The sequence below is a fragment of the Lasioglossum baleicum genome, chromosome 7 (genome assembly GCF_051020765.1).
Source record: "Lasioglossum baleicum chromosome 7, iyLasBale1, whole genome shotgun sequence".
In the NCBI taxonomy this organism is placed as follows: domain Eukaryota; kingdom Metazoa; phylum Arthropoda; class Insecta; order Hymenoptera; family Halictidae; genus Lasioglossum; species Lasioglossum baleicum.
The window spans coordinates 9,805,412-9,826,440 of NC_134935.1; the positions used below are offsets into that span (position 1 = coordinate 9,805,412).

Below are 21,029 nucleotides of genomic sequence, written 5' to 3' on the forward strand. Positions count from 1 at the left end.
GGACTTGTTTTCAAAAGTATTCGCGATCAGTACTACAAGCTGTGAAGAAAAAAATGATGGATTCTTTTCTTCGTTAATTTCGTTTGTCTTGAAATGTTTTAGTAACGATTTATAGAATTTTATTCTCCCTTTCGTATACAAAAAGTTTCAAAAATATTATCAAGCGAACGGTCAGATTACAATCACCTAAAAAATGGTTTTTAATTTATTGCTGTAGAATTAAAATTGGTCAAATTCTTACAGCACAGTGAAAAGAGTATTTTCATTTAATATAACATAACCGGATGGGAAGAAGGGTGTGTAAACAATATTATCCGCATATTGACTCGTTCTTTAAAGCATAATGACCTTCGTGCAAGTCTCTCGGCTTCTAATTTGCTCACTGCGAGTGTAGAATTAGCCGGGTTTATCGGGTGTCGGAATATCTGATAGACAAAAGGCGAAGCTGAGTCACATTCGGGCCCCTAATAAAGATTATTATCGACGCTCGAAAATGATTCATTTTTCTATAGTATTTAGCTACGTGAAACTTCGTCTCTGAACAATCTTTCATAAAGTAATAATATTAATTAACCAATGACCCAGGCGTCGTCGTTTGAACGCTTCATCGCCGGGATCTACCCTAGAGGCCTACGCAAATTGCACGTTTTCACGAAGTTATTAGCGTGGCGACGCGACGGTGTTGGTGAGTATAATTCGCGCCAACATCAGACTTTCGTTCGGCAATTTCCTAATCGTGCTATCGCTAACGTAAATTTAATAATCATGATACAATTGCGAACTTCATACGAAGCCAAGAGAGAACAGTGGCGCCAAGGCGGGTAAATATGCAAATTCAACGGCGAAATCGTATTCACCGACACGACGACATACCGCGCTTCATCCTACTTAGAATGCCTTCTATCCTTCGCTCCCGCTAATAATTGCTCCATCTACCAATGGGCCTTTGGTTCGACATAAAGGCTCGAGCTGCATCTCAAGTTCTATTTCATGCCTCCGGCAAATTGTACCTGCACGGCTGAAGCAATTAGCGTTATCACGGTATTAATATCAGCATTCTGCTTTGGTAGAACTGGCAAATCGTAACGAACGCAGAAATCGCGCGCGCGCGCACCCCGTGATACCATTTTTGGCTTTTGGTCTTCCATTGTCATCCCAGCTGTCTTTCCTCGATACAACAATTGCCTCTTCGTTTATGGGCATTCAGCTCACCGGATTACGAGAAATCTTCCTCAAAGTTTAATTTAGCAGTTTTCACCCTTTGCATTCCTTTGTCGAGTGTGATTCGACATCAGAAAATGAGAAATGTAAATGAAACGGATTTTTAAATGTATTTGGTTAATTATCTTGTTACAAATTATCTAATTGTCTCTTATTTTTTAGTTTAAAACAAATATGAGTTCTACAAATATAAATTACGTGAAAATTGTTTAAAATAAGTAGCAGTCAAGTCCTTTGAGGTAAATTTCAAATAAAACGCTTAAAGTTGTGGAGAGTTGTTGGCAATAGTATTGAAAAATAATTCGGGGTGCAAAGGGTTAATACGTCGAATGAGCGTCGCAAAATAAATGCCAATGAATATTAATTTTTTTATTAAGCATGTTTTAGTAAGCATGAACGTGGTATTCGTACGTTAAGCTAATCTTTTTGAAGAACAATTCCTTCGAAGGTCATTTGAAGGTCAACATATTATACACGGTTGAATTTGTCTTTCCATTAGTTATAATGTTACACCAATCAAAATACGTCTTTCTATTTACAAAAACGACGTTGACCTTGAAAATACGACCTAGAGAAAGAAACTATTCCATCACAATAATTGCTCCACTGAACCAAACATTTTCTGCCTGAGCCATTTTCTCGTATTACTAAAAACATCGAATATATTTTCGTTGAAAATCTTAGGTGTCTCACCCTGAATATACAATAGATATGGGTTGAACAACAAACAATTGGCTCGTCAACAAATCCTTTTCTTCGGAATTGTAATTTTCATAGGTGTTCGTACAAATATCGATAAACAAAATTTGGTGGAAATAAAAATGTTCGTCCTAGAAGGAATGTAGAAGTTACACTAAAAATATGGCGTGCAGAGCAGGAGGCTCGTTCCTTTCCGATGCGACTCAGGCACATGAGAGCTCGCCTAACGTAGTTGCCGATGAATATTGGAGAACACTGTGCGATGCGGTGTGCTTCTATTAGTAAGTATTTCGCGATATTCTCTGAGGCAAATAGGAAATTAACTTGGCAGTGTAGCACACAATTTACCGTGATCCTAGATCTTGTACAAAAACAGTGAACATAGCTTGTATCAACACGTAACATATGCGTTACTTGTCTTGTCTTATTCCGTACATGCAGATAAGTAATCAAACACATACCGAACAATGCTCGTCGAAATTCAGGGAAATTAGATATTTCCTAACGTCTTGTTTGGTTTGGAAATCTACGTTCTGCAGATAGCGGCGGTGGAAGTTTTGCTTTTACAGCAGAAAACAAATAGTAGATAAAACATAAAACACGCGAAGTTAGCAGTGATAGTCGGCGCTGCTGGTGCGGCGGTGATTTTTTATTCTGCGGACTATCGGCGTTGCGGTACCATCTTTTTCTACTGTTCCCTTCATTTTACAGAAACTTCTGAGAGCCATCAATAACTTGAGTATGCTGAACATTCTAACAACTTCTTCATAAAATAACTCTTTATCAAAAACAATGGACTATTTCAATCACCTTTTCTATTAATTGCTATTACATCTTCTAAGCAAAAGAGACTGGCTGACAGAACACAGTTTATGAACACTTTGCTTGTTTCGAATTTTTGGGAATATTTGTTTAAATGTTTCGAAATGTTACAATTCAATAATGATGACACCGGTAAGCCTTCTTGAACTTCCAAACGTTGTCTAGAGTTGAGAAACATTAAAATTTATAGCCTTTCATGTATTTAAGAAGTATAGTATATCGTATAAGCTTAGAAAGTTTACCTAAGTGTTTTCGAAAGTCAAAAGACTGTGGAAGTTTTTAAAGTTTTAATAACTTTGAAGGGCTCCAAGAGTTTTCAGCAGCTCGAACATTTTGGACTATTAAACACTTTGAAGTAATTAGCTAATTTTTCATGATCTGCACTCTTCACTGAATAACTATTATTCAACCGAAAACCATAAAATATTCCAACGATAATTCAGAAGTAATTAAAAATTTTTAATGTTGACGCGTTCACGATAATAAAGTGTAAAGGATGTTGGGTATTGTAGAACCTGCTGAAATGTTTTAGAAATTCAGGATATTACAATGTTAGTTTGAAACAGTTGAGGTATAAGTCGCTAAAAAATTTATAGCTAATTTCAGTGTTCGAGTATCGGCACTCCGGTGGCGTTTAATATTTCAAGTTTGTTGAAATATTGAAATCATTTCATTCCGATTTCTCGCGAGTTCCTGCGCTTAGATCATTTTTCTTAATAATTCAGGGAACTCCTTATCCGTGTAAGTGAATCGAGATAGTTCGAAGCTGTCACTACCTATTTCCGTAACGGAATCTCGTTCATCGTGGATTGATTGATAATTCGTTACCCAGTCCCTCGCCGTATTCCTTTCTTAATAATTCTACTACGGGAAGGCAGGATTGAGAATAATTCATTGACGTCGCAATTGAGGCTTGAGAATTCATGATTGCGAATTCATTCGAGCCGGCTCCGTGGATTTATGAGTGCCATTGTATTTTTATTATGATAAAAATAGCTTTCGTGACGTAGGATCTCACGGTAAAATCTTTATCGATTGTACTCTCTATATTAAAATGGAATTGCTGCGAGAATGAATGGAGCACTGACGTCATTGTCTTATCGTGCGCACCTTTTACAACTTATTCGAGTTATAAACTACAATCGTGACACGCACAACACATTTATTTTTAATGCTACTCATTCACGAAACATGCTATTGCTAAAATGTATTATGCATATAATAACTAGACTGCGAATCTTTATGAAAAATATTTCAGGACACCGGAGAACCAAATAAACATTGTATTCTTCTTTTGATGTCCTCAAATATTTTTAACACGTCCAATGTTTTAAATTGCAAGTATCCATTTTTTTAATAAATGCATAAAATCCGCAGACTAATAATAACAAATGTTAGTGTAATAAATGTTTAGTACTCCAGTATTCTACCGTTGCAACGAGTAGTAATATCAATTACAGAAAAGTAGACACATGATTCGACTTCACAACCATTTTAATACCATAATTGTTAGAAATTTCGGTTCTTCGTCAAAATTAGTCGAAGCGGGGAAACTTGAAAACCGTTTTGGAGTTAACGTCGATAATTCCAACGGTTTTCAAGCTTCCTGGAAAAGCGAGACTTTAGACCAGAATAGCTGGGTTAATTTCGATTTTTCGAACAAAGGAGAATGCGGTTTCACGCGAGATTAGCCCCTTTAATCAGAAATCCGGCTAGTCATCGTTGATGCATAAGAAGTTCCAAGACCCGTGGGGATGCCTCTCCGAATGCCTGGTACGTCGTAACCATCAGTATTGCGAATAATTAATACGGCGGTTTGTTTGCACGAGCAATCACAGGCCGGCCCGTGCACACAAGTTCCCGAAGCTCTTCTGCAACCACCTCTTGCTTCTCCACTTCAGCTATTGACTTCGAGACGCGGGATTCGCCCCCGCATTCTCCAGGGTTAACCTCCTTGCTCCGAATAACCCGGCATTAGAAGCCACGACAGCGGCTACGCAGCGGGAACCGTGCGTCTGGCTGGCATGAGATCTTCGGATAATTACGGATTCTTAATAGGCCGAAGCATTTAGCCGGAGATATATACCTGGAGGGATGCTTCTCGACTCACGAATGAAGATGAATTGCGCGCCGGGAATAGGCAAAGAGTGCTCGAACGTTTCAATAGCATTAACCACTTGTCGTACGATTTTTTTTTTATGGCTACGACCATTAGCGATTCCGTATCCACCATAACCTCACAGAAGAAGAAATGAAGTCAGAGGTACCAGTTATTTTTCAAATGTTTTTGAAATAAAGCCATCTACGGAAAACATAATTTTCCAGAAAATAAAATAATTAAAAAATATTGATTTTTTCATAATATTCTGATTACGAATAACCATTTTGAATGATTAATATTTGTTTGGTGGCTCGTAACATTTCCTACAAAACCCAACAGAATTTATTATTAAGTAAAGAATTTCAGAAAAATATCATCCACCAGTCACGTAGAATTAACAAGAATTCAGGGGAAAAGTTACCCCCTCTCGAACAGCGACGTAGAATGGAAAGGTCGATTGGGGAGACAAGTCTTAATTTGGCGCAAGCATTTTTGCATAAAATGGCCGCATCGATTCACTTTTCCGCGGTGCGACGCTGCGGACAGAAAAATGCATTTATTCCTCGGAGAATCATCCTGTTTCCAGTTACATTACAAATTACTCGTGTTTATCGTTTATTCGCGGGATTAATTTATTCCTGTTTCGGTTCCTGTTTGCCACGCAGCGTTCATTCTGGCCGCGATGTATTGTGCTGCTCATTGAATATGTAGGGACCGGCGTTCGTGCTCGCACGCTATCTTCCGACGTAATATTACGTATTACCTGCGACCGTGAGCTTTCGAATTGTATTTTTGAACAGCGTGCCGGAATTATTCGAACGTAGAACCTTGGCTTCAATTGTTTCGACGTGGTACACGGGTTGGCCGTTCACATCGTTGCATTTGTCGTGGGTTTGCCGAAACAAATTCTTCTCAGTACTTGGCACTCGATATCAGGTCGATAAAGTTACATTCGCGAAAACTGGATTACATACATACATTTCTCTATAAACGCCGCGCCGTAGTACTCCGCCGTGTAACCATTTGGCAAACTCGGCTGGCTCTTGCGAGATCAAGCCGGTAATCTGATAGGGCAGTCATCTGTGCGACAAAATGTGTAGACGTTTTGTCAATAGGTATAAACAAGCTGGTCGAGTATTCACCAACTTCTAAGATCGCGAATTTCGGTGGCTGCTGTTCGGTCCGCTGATTTGTCTCGCAAGGACTTCCGCTGTCCAACTTCGAGTTTATCAACCAGTTCTGCCATAACAGTGCAGTAGAACGTACAGTTGCGCGAATGTTCTGTTACACAGCAGCTCAAACACCATTTAAGCGTCGCGTGTAAACGCTGAAAAATTGATCAATTTTCGTAACGTTTTATAAAAGTGATGGTACGTCTTATATCATGATTTCTTTTGTAATTCATTTAGTTAATCTATCGTCAGTCTTCATAAAAGAAATCACTTATTTTGAACATTGGCAATTTCATACTCTTTTTTTTGGTCATTCTGTAACGAAAAGATAAATGATAAATTCAACTGTTAAAAGAAAATAATTTCTCTAATAGAAAAGTCAATGTCTGTAATTAATTGTCTTTCTGATATGTTCTCAATGGTTTCAGTTAATGTTCGTCGAATCAATTATTCTTTTCGAGGTGGTCATTACTGCGACAGGTTGTGATTTGTTTTCTTAAAAATGACAGCACCGTATCTCGGTCTACACTTCTCTCTATATTGTATATGTTTCGAAAACTACATTAATTTTCTTAGCCTGTCAACTTACGCAAACATTCCGTAAAGAATACGTCTTCATTTCTCGCAAAAACAGTCGGCGCATCGCTCGTCGTAATGTAAACAAAGCTGTTTGTAAATCTATGTTGAAAACGCGAAACGTGACGGACACGCAGCTGGTACTTTCCTTAAACGAATTGCAGCAAGAAACGCACGGCTCGAATTCACTATCACGCGTCGAAGAGCCATAAACAGAGCAAAAGAAAGTTCCGAGCACGCTCGAACGCCAAGAAACTTAGGTCTTTGTCGATCGTAGAAATAAAATGTTGCGAGAACGGATTTCAAACGAGTACATGCACGCCGAGTGATTCTTTGTACGAGTCTGCTCTCAAAACACAATTCAATATTTATGAAAAATCCTGTATGTCCCGTGAGACTCTCATAAAATGATCATATGTTTATCAGTTCTCCACTCTTAGATTAATAATATACACAAAGATAATTCATTTATGATTACTGAAATTGTAAAAATTCATTTACATGCAGTTTAATAGAAATTATTACGAGTAAGATTATGTTTATAAAATAATGTAAAACAATCACTTTTAATGCTCCCTAGATCCAGTGTTAAACATAAACGGAACGACCATATTGGCACAGTGCAGGCGCATTAACAATTAGGAACAACATTTTTGGCAGGAGTCCAACTTTTAACAGATATCTCCATAGCATCCTAATGAGAGGGAGACTCGCATACATGATAATAACAGGGTTGTTAAAAATTAAAACATGCTAGATATGACGTTAGAAAATATTTCCGAGATGTTGGTAAATAGAATTTATTAACACAGAATAAAAAAAGTATTTCATTGAATCATTAATTCCTTTTGAAATTTCATTTGCACAACTTCGTACATCTCCTCGAGTTATTTTTGTCGACATTGTTGTTTGTCGCACTTGTCAAAATCACCATTTTTGTTGTGGGAAATGCATCCCAAGCTCCGCGACGTTAAACGGAAAATAAAATTCTGCTTCTATTACAGGAAAATTTATTCCGAATTAAATGAAGTGAAATCTGCTGGTTGGGTAAATAAACTCGAGCTCATTTAAAGGCAGCCCTTCATCTAAATAAACACATTTACTGTGCAAATTGGTAATCATTTTTTACATTTGCTTGGAGATTATGCATTCCCATTACGACAAGAAAATAAAAAATCCTGATCACGATGTCTACCTTATTTACCGTGAGAATTTCCAACGAATGAAAACGGCCACCTTCTTACAACGCAAATTTCAAAATGATGTACGATGTAAAAATATATTGAGCGTACAATTATGTTTTTCCTCTTTTTTTATATACTATACGGAGCAAGTACGAGGAGCGGTTTAAAGTTTATCGATCGATGTAAATTCTCTGCAACTACCAATATGTCGAGCTGGAACATATTTTCTGTTAAAATTACTGACTCCAACGTGTCGCGTAAATTCTGACAGAACAATTTTAATAACTTATTCAGTGAAGTGAAGAAATTTATGCTGCGGCAAATTTTACGTCTAAAATATTTGTCAGGCGAACGTTATAGATCGAACGAATTATGGAAGTGGAACGCTTCTGCAAAATAGTTATCTTTTACTGAAATGTACTATGTATACATATACTTATATTTTAGTGCAAGAAACTATGAGATTGAAGGGAGAGAAAATTGTTTGAGAAACCTTTTAATGTATCTATACAATTTTTAGTAGACGAGATGAAAGAATAATTTGACAAACTTTGAAATTTATACACTTTCTAGCGTGCCAACTTATTCGAATTTAAATTTAAAAGGAGTAGTATATACATGTACTAATAAAACCATCAATTTAACGTTGCAGGAAGTTCATGAATTTATTAGAGAAATGTATTTCATTTGGTAAAAAGAAATAAAAGATAAAAGAAGCCATTCATACATAGTATACATATATGTACGTACTGTTTTTCGTATCTAATATACGCTGGAATAATTCATTCAACAAACATATTCGCGACTTTGATTGAATATTTTCTGCCAGGAGTAGTACAAGAAACTACCGGGCTTTAATCGGAACGATTATTTTGGTCGTGAAAAATTTCCACGACGCTAATCTCCCAAACGCCGACACAATTCGAGGGTTCCAACTTCAATTAGGTTTGGAGCCGTAAAAATACGCGGAGCCGGGATTCCGGCCCCTCCCGGCTTGCTGCTGCTTCCGCAGGAAGTAATTTCGACTCTTTAATGAAATTTTTAAATTTCCCGCCGACTTCGGATAATGTGCAAATTGTTTCGCACCGCGGTCCAAGGTTTGCATCTTTTTTCACGTGCAATCAGGATGTCCCATTAAATGGCTGTTGATGGGTTTACAATTCGTTTATAAATACATACGTCCCCATCATAGTACACCAACAACGACGAATTAGAACATCAAATAATAAGTCTCGGCAATCATACAGATTTTATGCATTTATATTAGAATAAATTTCAATTTCACTCCAGTTTGTGGCAATTCGAAAATTTTTATTTTGCGTAATGATCCGCCGTCTATTCATCTGCCAAAATGTGATAAGTCAATTATGATTTCGTTGCTGATCATTTCTTTACGTGCTTATGTTTCCAACACGAACGAGGACGTGTTCGTGGATAGAGACATTTAGTTTAGGGTTCGTAGAAAAAGAAGGAGAGAGAAAACGAACAACCCCGCATTACAGACAATGGCGAGTGTGGCGATATTTCATGAAAGGATGTGTCGGAAATGTAGAATAATGCTTTCTCAGTCGAGATATTATTTTCGGGAGAATTACTTGGTAAGTTTATTGAGGGCACGTGCGCCTGACTCGGTGTCACGGATCTAATACTTCTAAATTCATACGTACGACACCATAAAATTCAATGTTTTACCGAAGATATTATAATTTATCGCTGGAACGTAAAGTTGAAAGTAACAAAGCATGTAGGCGCTTTCAGTTGGTTTTAATGCGATCGGACTAAGCTCTGCATAGGTCTTCCAAATGGATGCTTTCAATTTTCGTGAACGATAGACGAAGTAAAGAGCTGCATCATTAATATTAAATTCATACTAAAATACTCATGGTAAATAAACAAACACAGTTGCCATTGATGAAAATGCTGACTAAATACGCTGGCCGAGAAGAGTCAGCAATAATGTAACGTAAAATATTTTCGTGGCTTTTATTCAGACGACAGAATTTTTAAGAATACAATATTGTAAGAAATAGCGCTCTTTCCAGTTATCGAATATTATAAATTCCAGTTTCAAGTGGTCGCTTCTAAAAATATGAGAATTAATTTTTCATCGACACAATTCCATTAGAGAATAGTGTTTATTCTGTAGAATTTTCACAGTGAACTGATACTAAATATTGATAACTAGTTCTACTGCGTTCATCAAACGTCACTGTGGTAGAAGGTAAATTACCCTGCAGCGAGGTTCGTCTAGGATAATATTTAATTATCCTTCAAATACGCTTTTGATGAGATATTCTCTTCCGATGAAATATGTTTAATACTTCCTCCGTTCGTCGACTAATTTCAGCACGAAAATTATTTATTAATGGACGAAGTTACGGTGCGTTATTTATATGCTTAATGCGTCGAACATAAACCGCTCGCGATCATGCCGAAAATGTTAGTTCCGAAATTGTTGTAAACAGCCGTCTAACCTGATCTCGTATCGTTCCCAAAGAAATTAGCGGTGACACGAGCGCATCGAACGACCGATAAAGTCATCAAAGTTACCGACTCATCTTTAAGTGTTCGAATTATCGTCGAGAAATTGACTTCGCGAAACGCTATATCTTCTAAAGTAATGCAGTATATATCCACTTGTCGCGTGAAGTTTGCGTGATGCGGTTCTCGTCATCGCTTTACTAGTAAATTCACTTCAAACTCCGTTTCTTACCAGTTAATCATAACTTCTCTAATTATTAAATCCGCCGACGCTCCCAGTACTTCTTAAGGAATATAAAATTTAATCTTTCGTAACGATTCTCGTTAAAGATGGCATATTTAAGCATAATTAATATTTCTTTAATAAAACGCCATTTCCGATTCGAGTTGGACTTTGTTTTGTTGGCGCTTAAACGAAAAAGCCAATTGTATATTTCTTATTACTAGATTACTATTATAACGATAACGAACATATCAAATGCAAAACGGTAGAAACTTTTAATGAATTTTAAAATACTGTTGCGCGACTGAATAAAATTATTAAAGTAAGAAATAAATGTTTCTGTAACTCTTGTCTCTTATAATGAATACGAACAATTTTTACATTGCATAAAAAATTTTTATTTCATATACTGATATATGCTTTTGATTAAAAAATAAAAATCCATAGCGTAGTTATTACACCTCGCACGGTGCTGATTACATTTCATTGTAATTTATTGTTTATTACGTGTAATTATTAACATAGGATTTAATTCGAACTGTGTCGAGTGTTTTTGCTATATGGATGCAAACATACGGGGTGGTTTGCTTTATTCTGGTGCCTAAAACAATCAGCCCTAGGCGAACTCATTCAATTCAAATATTAAAATTATTTTCTCATAGTCTCAAAATCTAGATAGGTAAGATCAGAAAAATAAGTAAGAATATGTTGGGTCATTGTACAACACGTACAAGGTGTCTCAAAAATGTTGTACTTCTTTGAAAGGGGTGATTGCTGAGATCATTTGAAGAAACTTTTTCCTTCCAATCACAGCACAGTTCCGGCTAAGCGCAGCGTTGGCATTGGCCGAGCCGGAATCCGTCCGCAGTAGCCGCGCTCTTATTGGTCCCCGTTTTTCGTTAATGACTCCTCAACAAAACCGCGGAGAAGATTTTCGCAACGGAAGAAGTTACTTTAAATGACGACAGGAATCAGCCCTTTAAAGAAAGAACAACATTTGCAGACGGAACGAATTTTTCGGACCGCTTGACGTCCCTCGTAGATGTTCCCAGCCATAATCAATCGGATATTGTCCTTTCGGAAGATGCTCAAACCGACGGACAGGATATCACGGACCCCGTTGAAGCGGGTTAGCGATGCCGCGGGTGCCGCTTCGATTATCGAGAGTGCAGCTCTTTGTGCCGGTAAAGCGGCACTCGTTTTCATTTTCCCAATTTTTTTCTTTTTTGAGGTAGTATCGGGGTTGGGACCAGCAGCGCGGTTCGGCGCGGCGTGGTGCGGTGCTCGGTATTTTCATTTCCGGAGAGGTGTCGTTGACTACCAGCGTAAAGATAATGCATCGATTCCATTCCCGAGCATGCTCCGCCCACAGATACGCGGACCTTTGTGCGGGACCATAAAACAATTCCGGGCGCATTTTTATTGGCGAAACATAGTCCCGGTCGCCGGGGAACGGCCTCTATCTGGAAAACTATAACTCGTGCCGTTGCGGATCGAGCGCGAAGAAGGACCCGGGCTAAGAGGGTTAGCAAATCGAAAGGGGCGCCTTCCGAGAGGGATGTTCAACCCCCGGATGAACGAGAGAATGAACCGCGAGGAAAGAGAGCGGCGAGAAAGAGAGAGGGAGAGAGAGGGGAATAGACGGATAAAAAGTATTGGCGGAGGAAGGAAAAAGGGGCCAAGAACCGCTTAACAAACTGCTGAACTCACACCCCGCGGGATTTTATTTCTACTTAAATGGAGTTGCCGAGATACGCATTGGATACGGATTCTTACCGAATCCTCTGGCTGGCTCTCCGGTTTATTTGTACCCGTTTGTTAACCCCTTCTATCTTCACTTTCGTTTCCGTTCTCTACCGAGACTTTTCTGAAATTTCTCCGCACCGCACTGCCTGATGGGTTCGGATTGTTTACGGTTATTCTTTGCAATATGCCGCACGAGATTATTATGCGGTATCATATAGCCGCGAGAGAGAGAGAGAGAGATTCTTTTATCGACGTTTGAATGGAACGTAGGAGCAGACGTTCGTTGGAGAAGGTGCAGAGGAATTGGTTAGACGATATCGAACACTGACTGCGAGGCTGACGTATTCCCCGAAAAAGTATGCTCTTCTGGAGAAGCGACAAATTTTTACGCGGTCAGTATTTTCTTCACACTTAAGTGAACTATTAGGACCAATGCAGCCGCGTTTATGCGAATAATTATTGAATGTATGAATGAAATATTGAACTATTGATAAAGTATTTGTGGATTCAGATAAAATTTTTCTATGTCACTACGTTTCCGCTTACCATTTCGATAGAGATCAATATTAAATCTTAATTGAAAATCATTGCATTCTTAAAATACACTTTTAAGGAGCTTTTGAGCAAGAGGCGTGTATAATTTCTACTGTTTCAAATTATAGCTACTAATTTTTGTTACGAATCCATAAAATCGATTTAAAATTAGCTGACATATTTTGTAAGATTCGAAACTCGTCAACAGCGATAAAGAAGAATCTAAAAGAATGACTCGCAGTTAATCTTGATAATGCAGCAGCCATTACCAACTATTACGCGCATACGCGAGCGTAATAAACGGATGCTGCGAAATCTATCATACTAGGTTTCAATCAAGTCTAACTTGACAAGTCAGAAATGATCCCAGCGGGAGTGGCCTGGTCGTGAAAAAGAAAGATGGTAGGCGTGGGAAGACGTAGTTTAGATGCATCGTAAAGCATATTATTATTCTAAATTCTTTATGTTTTCTACACATTCCACGAAATTAATAAGGCAAAACATAAACGCAAAATAGTTGAAAGATGACACTGTACTTTTAATATCAGGATAAAATATGTACAACTATATTTTAATAGTGTTTTTTCGGCTGAAAATTATTGTTCTTCTGATCTCATTTACTTTCCATTCTTCTTTTTTTGAACGTTTGTTTTCGAGTATTCACAGGAAATTTCTTCACAGAAATGTTTCTATTATTAACAATCTTTTAAAATCAGCGTTCCATTTTAAACGCAGTTTTAAGTGAAAATACATCTTTTTATTTTTTGTTGAGAAATGCATTTTAAAAATATTAAAATTTTAATGCGAGCGGTAGCACGAACAAAAATACAGTTGTATTTTCTTCAAAAGAAGAAGCTTCAAGTTTTAATGAATTCATTTTTGTAATGTTGCTTTTTTTACAAAACTATCACAGATCAAACATTGACAATTATTTCAGAAACGGAAATTTAGTGTTCAGATAGTTTCTGGCTCGACTGTATGTAATCGCTGATTGCCTGAGCTTTAGGTGAAATCGTGGCGTCTATTAAAGTCAGTCTACGCGTATAATATGGCGGCCATAATCGTGGAACAGTTGCAGCAGCGCGTGGTAATGGGGATGCTCGAGTGTGGAGGACGCGTCTTACCTTGTACAGGCCAAGGTTTTCGACGATGCAGGTGAAAATGGCTTCGCGACCCACCGAGATCGTCAGGTTGTTCAACGGTTTGCCGAACCTGGGTAAATCTGCAACACGAAAGGCCCCTTGACTTAAGTATCCCGTCTCGGCGAACACTTTACATAGCCGCGGGTACATATACTCACCTACTCGTTTACTTACTTATTGCTACTTATACTTATAACCCACCTAGCAGCCTGCACAACTTCGCAAAGTACTTTAGAAACTCGTCTGTGAATGGGGCGAGTTAACGTAAACGGGTCAAGCAGAGACTAAGCCTAACCTCTTTATATTTTCAGACGAAATCCTTATCCTATAGGCTTCCGGGAACACGGTTCGATCATCTCGGAAGTTAGGGCCGCGGTCATCGTCCATTTTCTCCTATCAAATACGAAGTTTCGGCGAATTTACCCAGTATGGTAATTTAGTTTAACAGAACACCCGAGCTTCAGTTTTCTGGATTTTCTTTGATTCCCTTCCCGTATCATTTTCTCCCAATTAGAACCATTGGTACTCTAATACAAACTATACTAATTAGAAAACAAAATTTATATTTACTGCATATGAGCCGTTTAATGCAAAAGTGGTATCCATATTTATCTGTCGGATTTAACACCACATCTGAACGGTTCAATCGTCATTAAATAAAATAATTGTAATATTATCGTGTTTTGTGTGTGTGTAGAACTTCCATTTAATTTCAGGCGTATATTACACCGTAAATACGATTTCAAAACGCCCAACAAAATTCGACGAAATTCAGTATGAAGTAAAAGTTGTTTTCGTTTGTCAATTTTTCATCGATACGACCGTTTTCGATGTAGGATTTACATAGGTGAGAACAAATTGATTCGGACAGTGTTGTTTTTGAGGAAAGCACTCTATCTTATTGTTAGAGAGACCTTAAGGGCAATCGAGTTATTCAAACTTTCTCAGGACCCTTTCCGTCGACCCATTCTCAACGGCAATTAACATATCGTGAAACCTGACAACGCGAGGACATTCAGAAGGATTTATAGGTCTGTTTTCCCTAGAGCCAAGTATCTATAGATGTCACAGCTTTGGGGAAAACACCCACACGTTTCTATAGAGCTTTGCATATCTTTGATCGTGCCCAGAACATTCCGAACGATAACAGTTTAAACAAAATTCTGCCTGTGTTACAATAGTTTAGGTTAGGTATTACATCTTTTTACCAGTAGACAGTATATCTTTATGCAAAATAACAATTGTCTGTGTCAATTTGTAAGTTACTAGGACCAAGTAAATATTTATTTAACCTTGATTTTTTCTACATGCATACAATTCGTATATCAGATGCAAATAACATTTATCGACAATGACAATATCACTTCCTCGAATATAAAAATAATATTTGTTCTCAATTTATTGATCTATTAATCCTCTATTTAAAACACTCGTCAATTCTAGCTACCCCTTCGAAAATTACCAAACGAAGGCTGTTCCAATTTTAACCGCCGAGCACACATAAAATCAATCACTGTCAGTCAAGGTAGTTTTGAGAATCCCTATGTTGCAAGTCTGGAAGTTCTAACCGGACTGAGCAAGAAGCGTTTGAGTGAATAAACTGGTTTAATCAAGAACAGTTTACTCATCCCCCAGCCGGATTTCAGCGGTCTGTTGAAAATAAAGTTTCTTTCGTTGGTATTATGCCGCGTGTTTGGTAGTTTATAAGGATTTATTCGGTGGAATAAATTCCTAACAATCATGAAGGTCTAGCAATGATCACCTCTTATTTGAAATGGTGATTCACTGGGATAGTCCACGTGTTTGAAGTTGTAAACATGATGGAACGTTAAGGAAACAGTGCTGGGCACGGTAGGGGCCTCTTAAACGCTTGCTTCCCCCACCAGTTCGCTGGTGTCACGTGTCTTCGTTTTGTCTCCCACCGTATATATTAATATTATTCTAAGATTAAATTTATATTATGTATACACCTTCGTAGCTATTCGCAATAGGCTAAGCGCGTCTCCATGGCAACGACGTTTTCTGAAAGGGGACAGTGGGCGCTAAGGTGGGGATGGTTTCGCCTCAATTGAGGCAATCGTGGCCAGCACTGCCGTGGCGGAACCTCTTCAATATTATAACCAACCGTTCAGGCTAAATTCCTGCGATATTACGCATAGCTTTCCTAAATCGTAACACGTAACGATTCTGTTGTTGATCCAGTAAACGATAATTAGACGTCGACCGTCTTCCGAAGGAAATATTGATCCTCGTACGAGCCGAGACACACTCTTCAGAGAAGCTGCTGCCTATAAACATTAATTTCCGGAATCCTCTCGGATCGCGCAATGTGTTCACACAATATCCGTGTACCAATATCGTTTACCTTAAGGGAACGCAGCAATTGGTTCGCGTTCCGGAAAAATGGCAAAAGTTTTGCTCGTTGCGTGATCATGCTCGAGAATACGCGAACCGTCGTATTATTATCTGCGTGCATGAGTTGTTTCGGCGTTTGAACTACTCGAAAAAGTAATTTTCAAAACATATCTACAGGTGTGCCTCGTTATGGGTTCATTTTACTATGCATCGTGTTGCAACAGATTTTTTTTCAGATGCAAAAAAGTTTAAGGGTGCTCGTTAATTCGGACAAATAATGCAGTATTTTCAGGAATTTATTACAGAAGTAACTGGCATAGAGTTGTTGTAATTTCTCGGACGTAGTCGGGCATCGTTTGATTTCAAAGACAAAGTTTCATTTCGTACACTGTTGGCTAATTTGTGTTTTTCATAACTTGAAAGCAACGCGGAAATAACAATTTCGTCACTCTTAATTCTCATTTTACGTCATCATGAAGAATCATCGGTTGAATCTTGTCGCACCTGTTGCCGAACACCCGGTAGTATTTCCCGACGGCGAAACTAATTAAACTGAAAGTACATATCTATTTTTTCCTCTTGTATTGTTACTTGAATTTAATTCACACGTTGCCGATAATTACACGCGCTTCACACTGCTGCAGGAAAGAGAAGCCGTATAACCTCGTTCATTCAATAATATCGACGTACATTTATTTCTGCAATTGTAGCTTAAACAGTCACCAAGTTAAATTAGTTTCCAACGTTTAATCAAGACGAAATTCAATTTTTCATTTCAAGTTATTAGTAGACTGCAAGATACATTATGAATCAGTTTAATCACGCGGAAATTTAATGAAATTTTCCTAGGTAATTCGACTCTTCGAGAAATTACAATTGTAAGTTATCTTATCATTAATGTGTTGTAAGCCTTTGATTGAATCCGTAAAACAGTTAGAATTGAATAACTATTATAACAATTTTTAGAATCAATTCAATCTGAATTTTTAGAACAACCTTTGTAGATTCAAAATAAATGTAGCATTTCCTGAAAATTTTCATATGCCTTCAATTTAAATGCATACAGATCCGCAGTCTATTAATAACTTAAAATTCTGCAGTGTTTCGAACATTGATTGCAGCACTGTCGATATACATGTGTATACATTTGTATGTCTATTAAAATCAATTAAAACGAATATTTGTTTGAACGGTATCCAGCTGAATATTCTGGTCAAAATAAAGTGAATGTGAAATATATAATCAAGGACATTGTTACGAAAATGCATTGTGCGCTAATTATCTAATTAACTAAAACACAATGTTCCGGGGCCAACGTTTTCGAATCAGCATAAAAGTTTCAAGCTCTAATTATTTTACTGGTTGCCAATTATTTTTCTACTTGCAAACCAGAAATGAATATTTTATTTAAAATTATCTTGTATCGTGGACTTTGTGTATTAATTAGTAAATGTTGGAATAACTACAAAGAGCGGTACTTAATTTGTTAACATAAGCTTTCAAAAATATGTACACGGTATGATGAGAGAAAATGAACACCCACAATTATGAAATAATTCAATGAATTATAGCTTCATACAATAAGTTAACACATTCAAATGAAAAATTTTAGAATAAATGAATTACATAATGGAACGTTGTTATAAAATAACAAGGTACACAGTGGGTCTCCGCATATTTATTACGCAGAAATGATATACGTAATTGTAGAATAACAATGAATTCATTTTTACACTTGCTGCGAATAACGAATTAATTGTACCGAAATGAACAAGCTAAAACTTGTTAGCGTGTTTGAATGACAGATACGAGGCATGAGTATCTCATATTACGTGACAGACACGAAGAGCGGCTATTTTTAAGGGTGCAATGGCCGTAAAAAGTGTATAAATTACATGAGGAACGGTAATAGGCTACAATTACAGTCATAAATCGATGGTCTGTCAATTGGGGGCAGCTGTTTTCGGATTTATGTGTAATTACGGACACTTCCCAACACTTATTACGCTATTTCCAGCTGGTCCTTTTATCATTAGAGAGAAGATACGATAATCGTGGCAATCGTTGCAACATCCCCTTGGTATCAATGCAACCACCTAAAGGGTACTGTGATACGGATCATCCAATTATCTCAGATTTGTGGATCGAGTACGTACGCAGAGCACATACGCTCATTTACAGGGCAACGTATCACATGCACGATAATTATGCAATGAGTATTCTCGTAGATTGTCAACCAGTCTTCCGCATTTGATATCCTGGTTTAAGCTGCTTTTAAGCAATTTGATCTCATGCCTGTGATTTGGACGCATGATAACTCTACTCACCATGCGACAAGATTATTAACAAGAAATTACTGTACCAACACCTCAAACAGAATCTGTTGACGATTGCTCTACTGCATTTCTGGCGCACATACTTTGAAGATCGTTGCCGTGATTAAGGGAGTGTAAGCTGATTTTCTTCCACGCATTCACAAGAATGCGGAACGATCGTGTGCGAATGATGCGATATTCTCTACTTAAAATTTTTCTCTATTTTAAATTTAAAATTCTAATATTTCGTCGTAGCTTGTAACTTTCGATTTAAGAAAAGAACAGACATAAACTTATCACTTACTCTATAAAAAGTATGAAAAATTGGGGTACTTAAAACATTCAATTTTCAATATAGCTATTCTCATTTTCAAGATTCTGCAAGAACTCGAGCATGAATATGAATGATTTATGAATGCGAGTAATTTAAGAAAATTTCAAGAACTTCGTTCTTTAAAATATGTATTCTCTCCTGAAACTTTTATGATTCTCTAAAAATTAGAAGGACTGAGACACGGATTAATTGGGCACGACGAATCTTCATACAGAAATCAATCGGCGAACTTTCAATTTTGTATGGTGGATCATTTCGATTTCTGAGCAGCATAATTCCGAAACAAGACCCATTGTGGTCGGCGTTCGCAAAGATAACGTCGTCGCCCGTCAATTTCAGCTCTGCCATTATTTTTGTGCGAGCTATTTTAGAAAACGCGGAGAGAATGGCGAGTAAACTGACGTAGAATGAAAGGATAAACCAGGACACATTGTAAATATTCAATGGCTGGTAAGTATTCAAATACTCCGCGTCGCGGAAGATACTATGCGACGTATTCAAATAACCTAGAAACGTCAAACATATGCAATATTCTACTTATTCGTTCAGATGAATACCTACAAGGGGAAACATACCAACACCATCGTGAACTTTACTTCACAAACAGCCTATCAAGCAACTCGCACGTAATTCCGTTTAACATCTCAAAATATAATAGCTCAAAATAAACTGCACGCTCCATAATGTTAAACGCTCAGCAATATTTAGCGTCTCTGCCGTGCAATTTCCCGAAAGCATATAATGACACGAGTCATTTACTATGAAAGAGATGTACACTGCGCGGATTTAACATTCCTGTATTATACAGTAGAACCTCGATTATCGAATTAAGTCGAATTGTTCTGATAATCGAACAGTTTTAAAATTACATTTATGATAAAAATTGGTAGGTCTAATTTATGACAGTGAAAGAATTTTAACATAGTACTATATTTTATTTTCAACCTATTAAACATATTCAGCAATAAATTCAATATTTATTTCATCCCAGCTTGTTGCAATTCAGGTAGTAAGTTTTTATTTTTTAAATATAAAAGTACTACTGCTGTAGTTATAAATGTGATATATTACTCCAAATATATACACACGTATACGATGCATAGTAATTATATATTTTTTAAAATTTTCATTAGATATTATCTACTAAACTAATTGCTCCAGTTCGGCAGAAAAACTCAAGTTCTTTGACCTATTTCTGAAACAGTTTTTTTTATTTGAAATGTGTGCCATCAATGATGAACTGCACTTCTTCCGATCGCGATTATATTTTTAAACTAGGTTGACGAGAAAATCTGTCTCTCCGGAGTTTGACAAGGATTTTACGTCTTGTCGGTGAAAACATCGATTGTTTAACTATTTTTAATCTTGGAAGTCCTTAGAATATGCTAACCCAATGGTTTACGAAAGTTTTATAATATTAATAACGACATTGCGGATTATTATTCAGGCTGAGTATAACTTCGAACACTGCAAAGATTAAAGGAATATCGGAATATCGAGTCGTTATTTGCAGCTTGTTGAAAATGTAAAACAATTGCAGTTGACAGAAAGAATTTTTTTCGCGTAAATATTCCGTAGACCACTTCGTATAATCCAGAAAATTTTTATTGTGCATAAAATCCGCAGACTAGTGATTACGAAGGATATTTAGTTTATTTTACTTCTTATATATTTCGGATTATGTAAATCGATAGATTAAATCAACAGATAGGAACGATTTGAATCGCAAAGAATTCGCGCAAAAAATTTAATCCCACTAGCATACGAGGGTTCTATTAAGCAATCAATTAGCGATCCTCCATCGACAGTGAGGCGTACTCATGAAAAGTGGGCGCTGAGACCCGCTGAAGCCGCAAAGCACACAATAAACGCCGCTTCATTTTGCATTCTTCCCGGAGCGGAGTCAGCTCCGCTATCGCAACCGAATTCTCTTTAAGGGGCAGTCTGAAAAAAATTCGATCGCTTTTTTATCGTAATTTTTGAAAGTATAGAACCTTAAAAATACTTTTCCAATATGTGCTTAAATTCACTGAAATGAGTTCGGTGTCGGTGTAAAATTTCAAACGCGTATTTCTCGACACTTGCATGGCCGAAATGAAAGTTTTAGGAGCTACAGTGGATCCA

General features: G+C 37.3%; 1 protein-coding gene across 2 annotated transcripts in view; it reads right to left on the reverse strand.

Moving 5' to 3' along the window:
* Positions 1-21,029, reverse strand: part of LOC143210875 (neurotrimin) — a 230,709-nt gene that overhangs the window by 70,133 nt on the left and 139,547 nt on the right. For both annotated transcript variants that reach the window (XM_076428114.1, XM_076428115.1), the window contains exon 2: positions 13,884-13,981. In XM_076428114.1, coding sequence (XP_076284229.1) covers positions 13,884-13,981 — 98 coding nt within the window. The remainder of the gene's footprint in view (positions 1-13,883; positions 13,982-21,029) is intronic.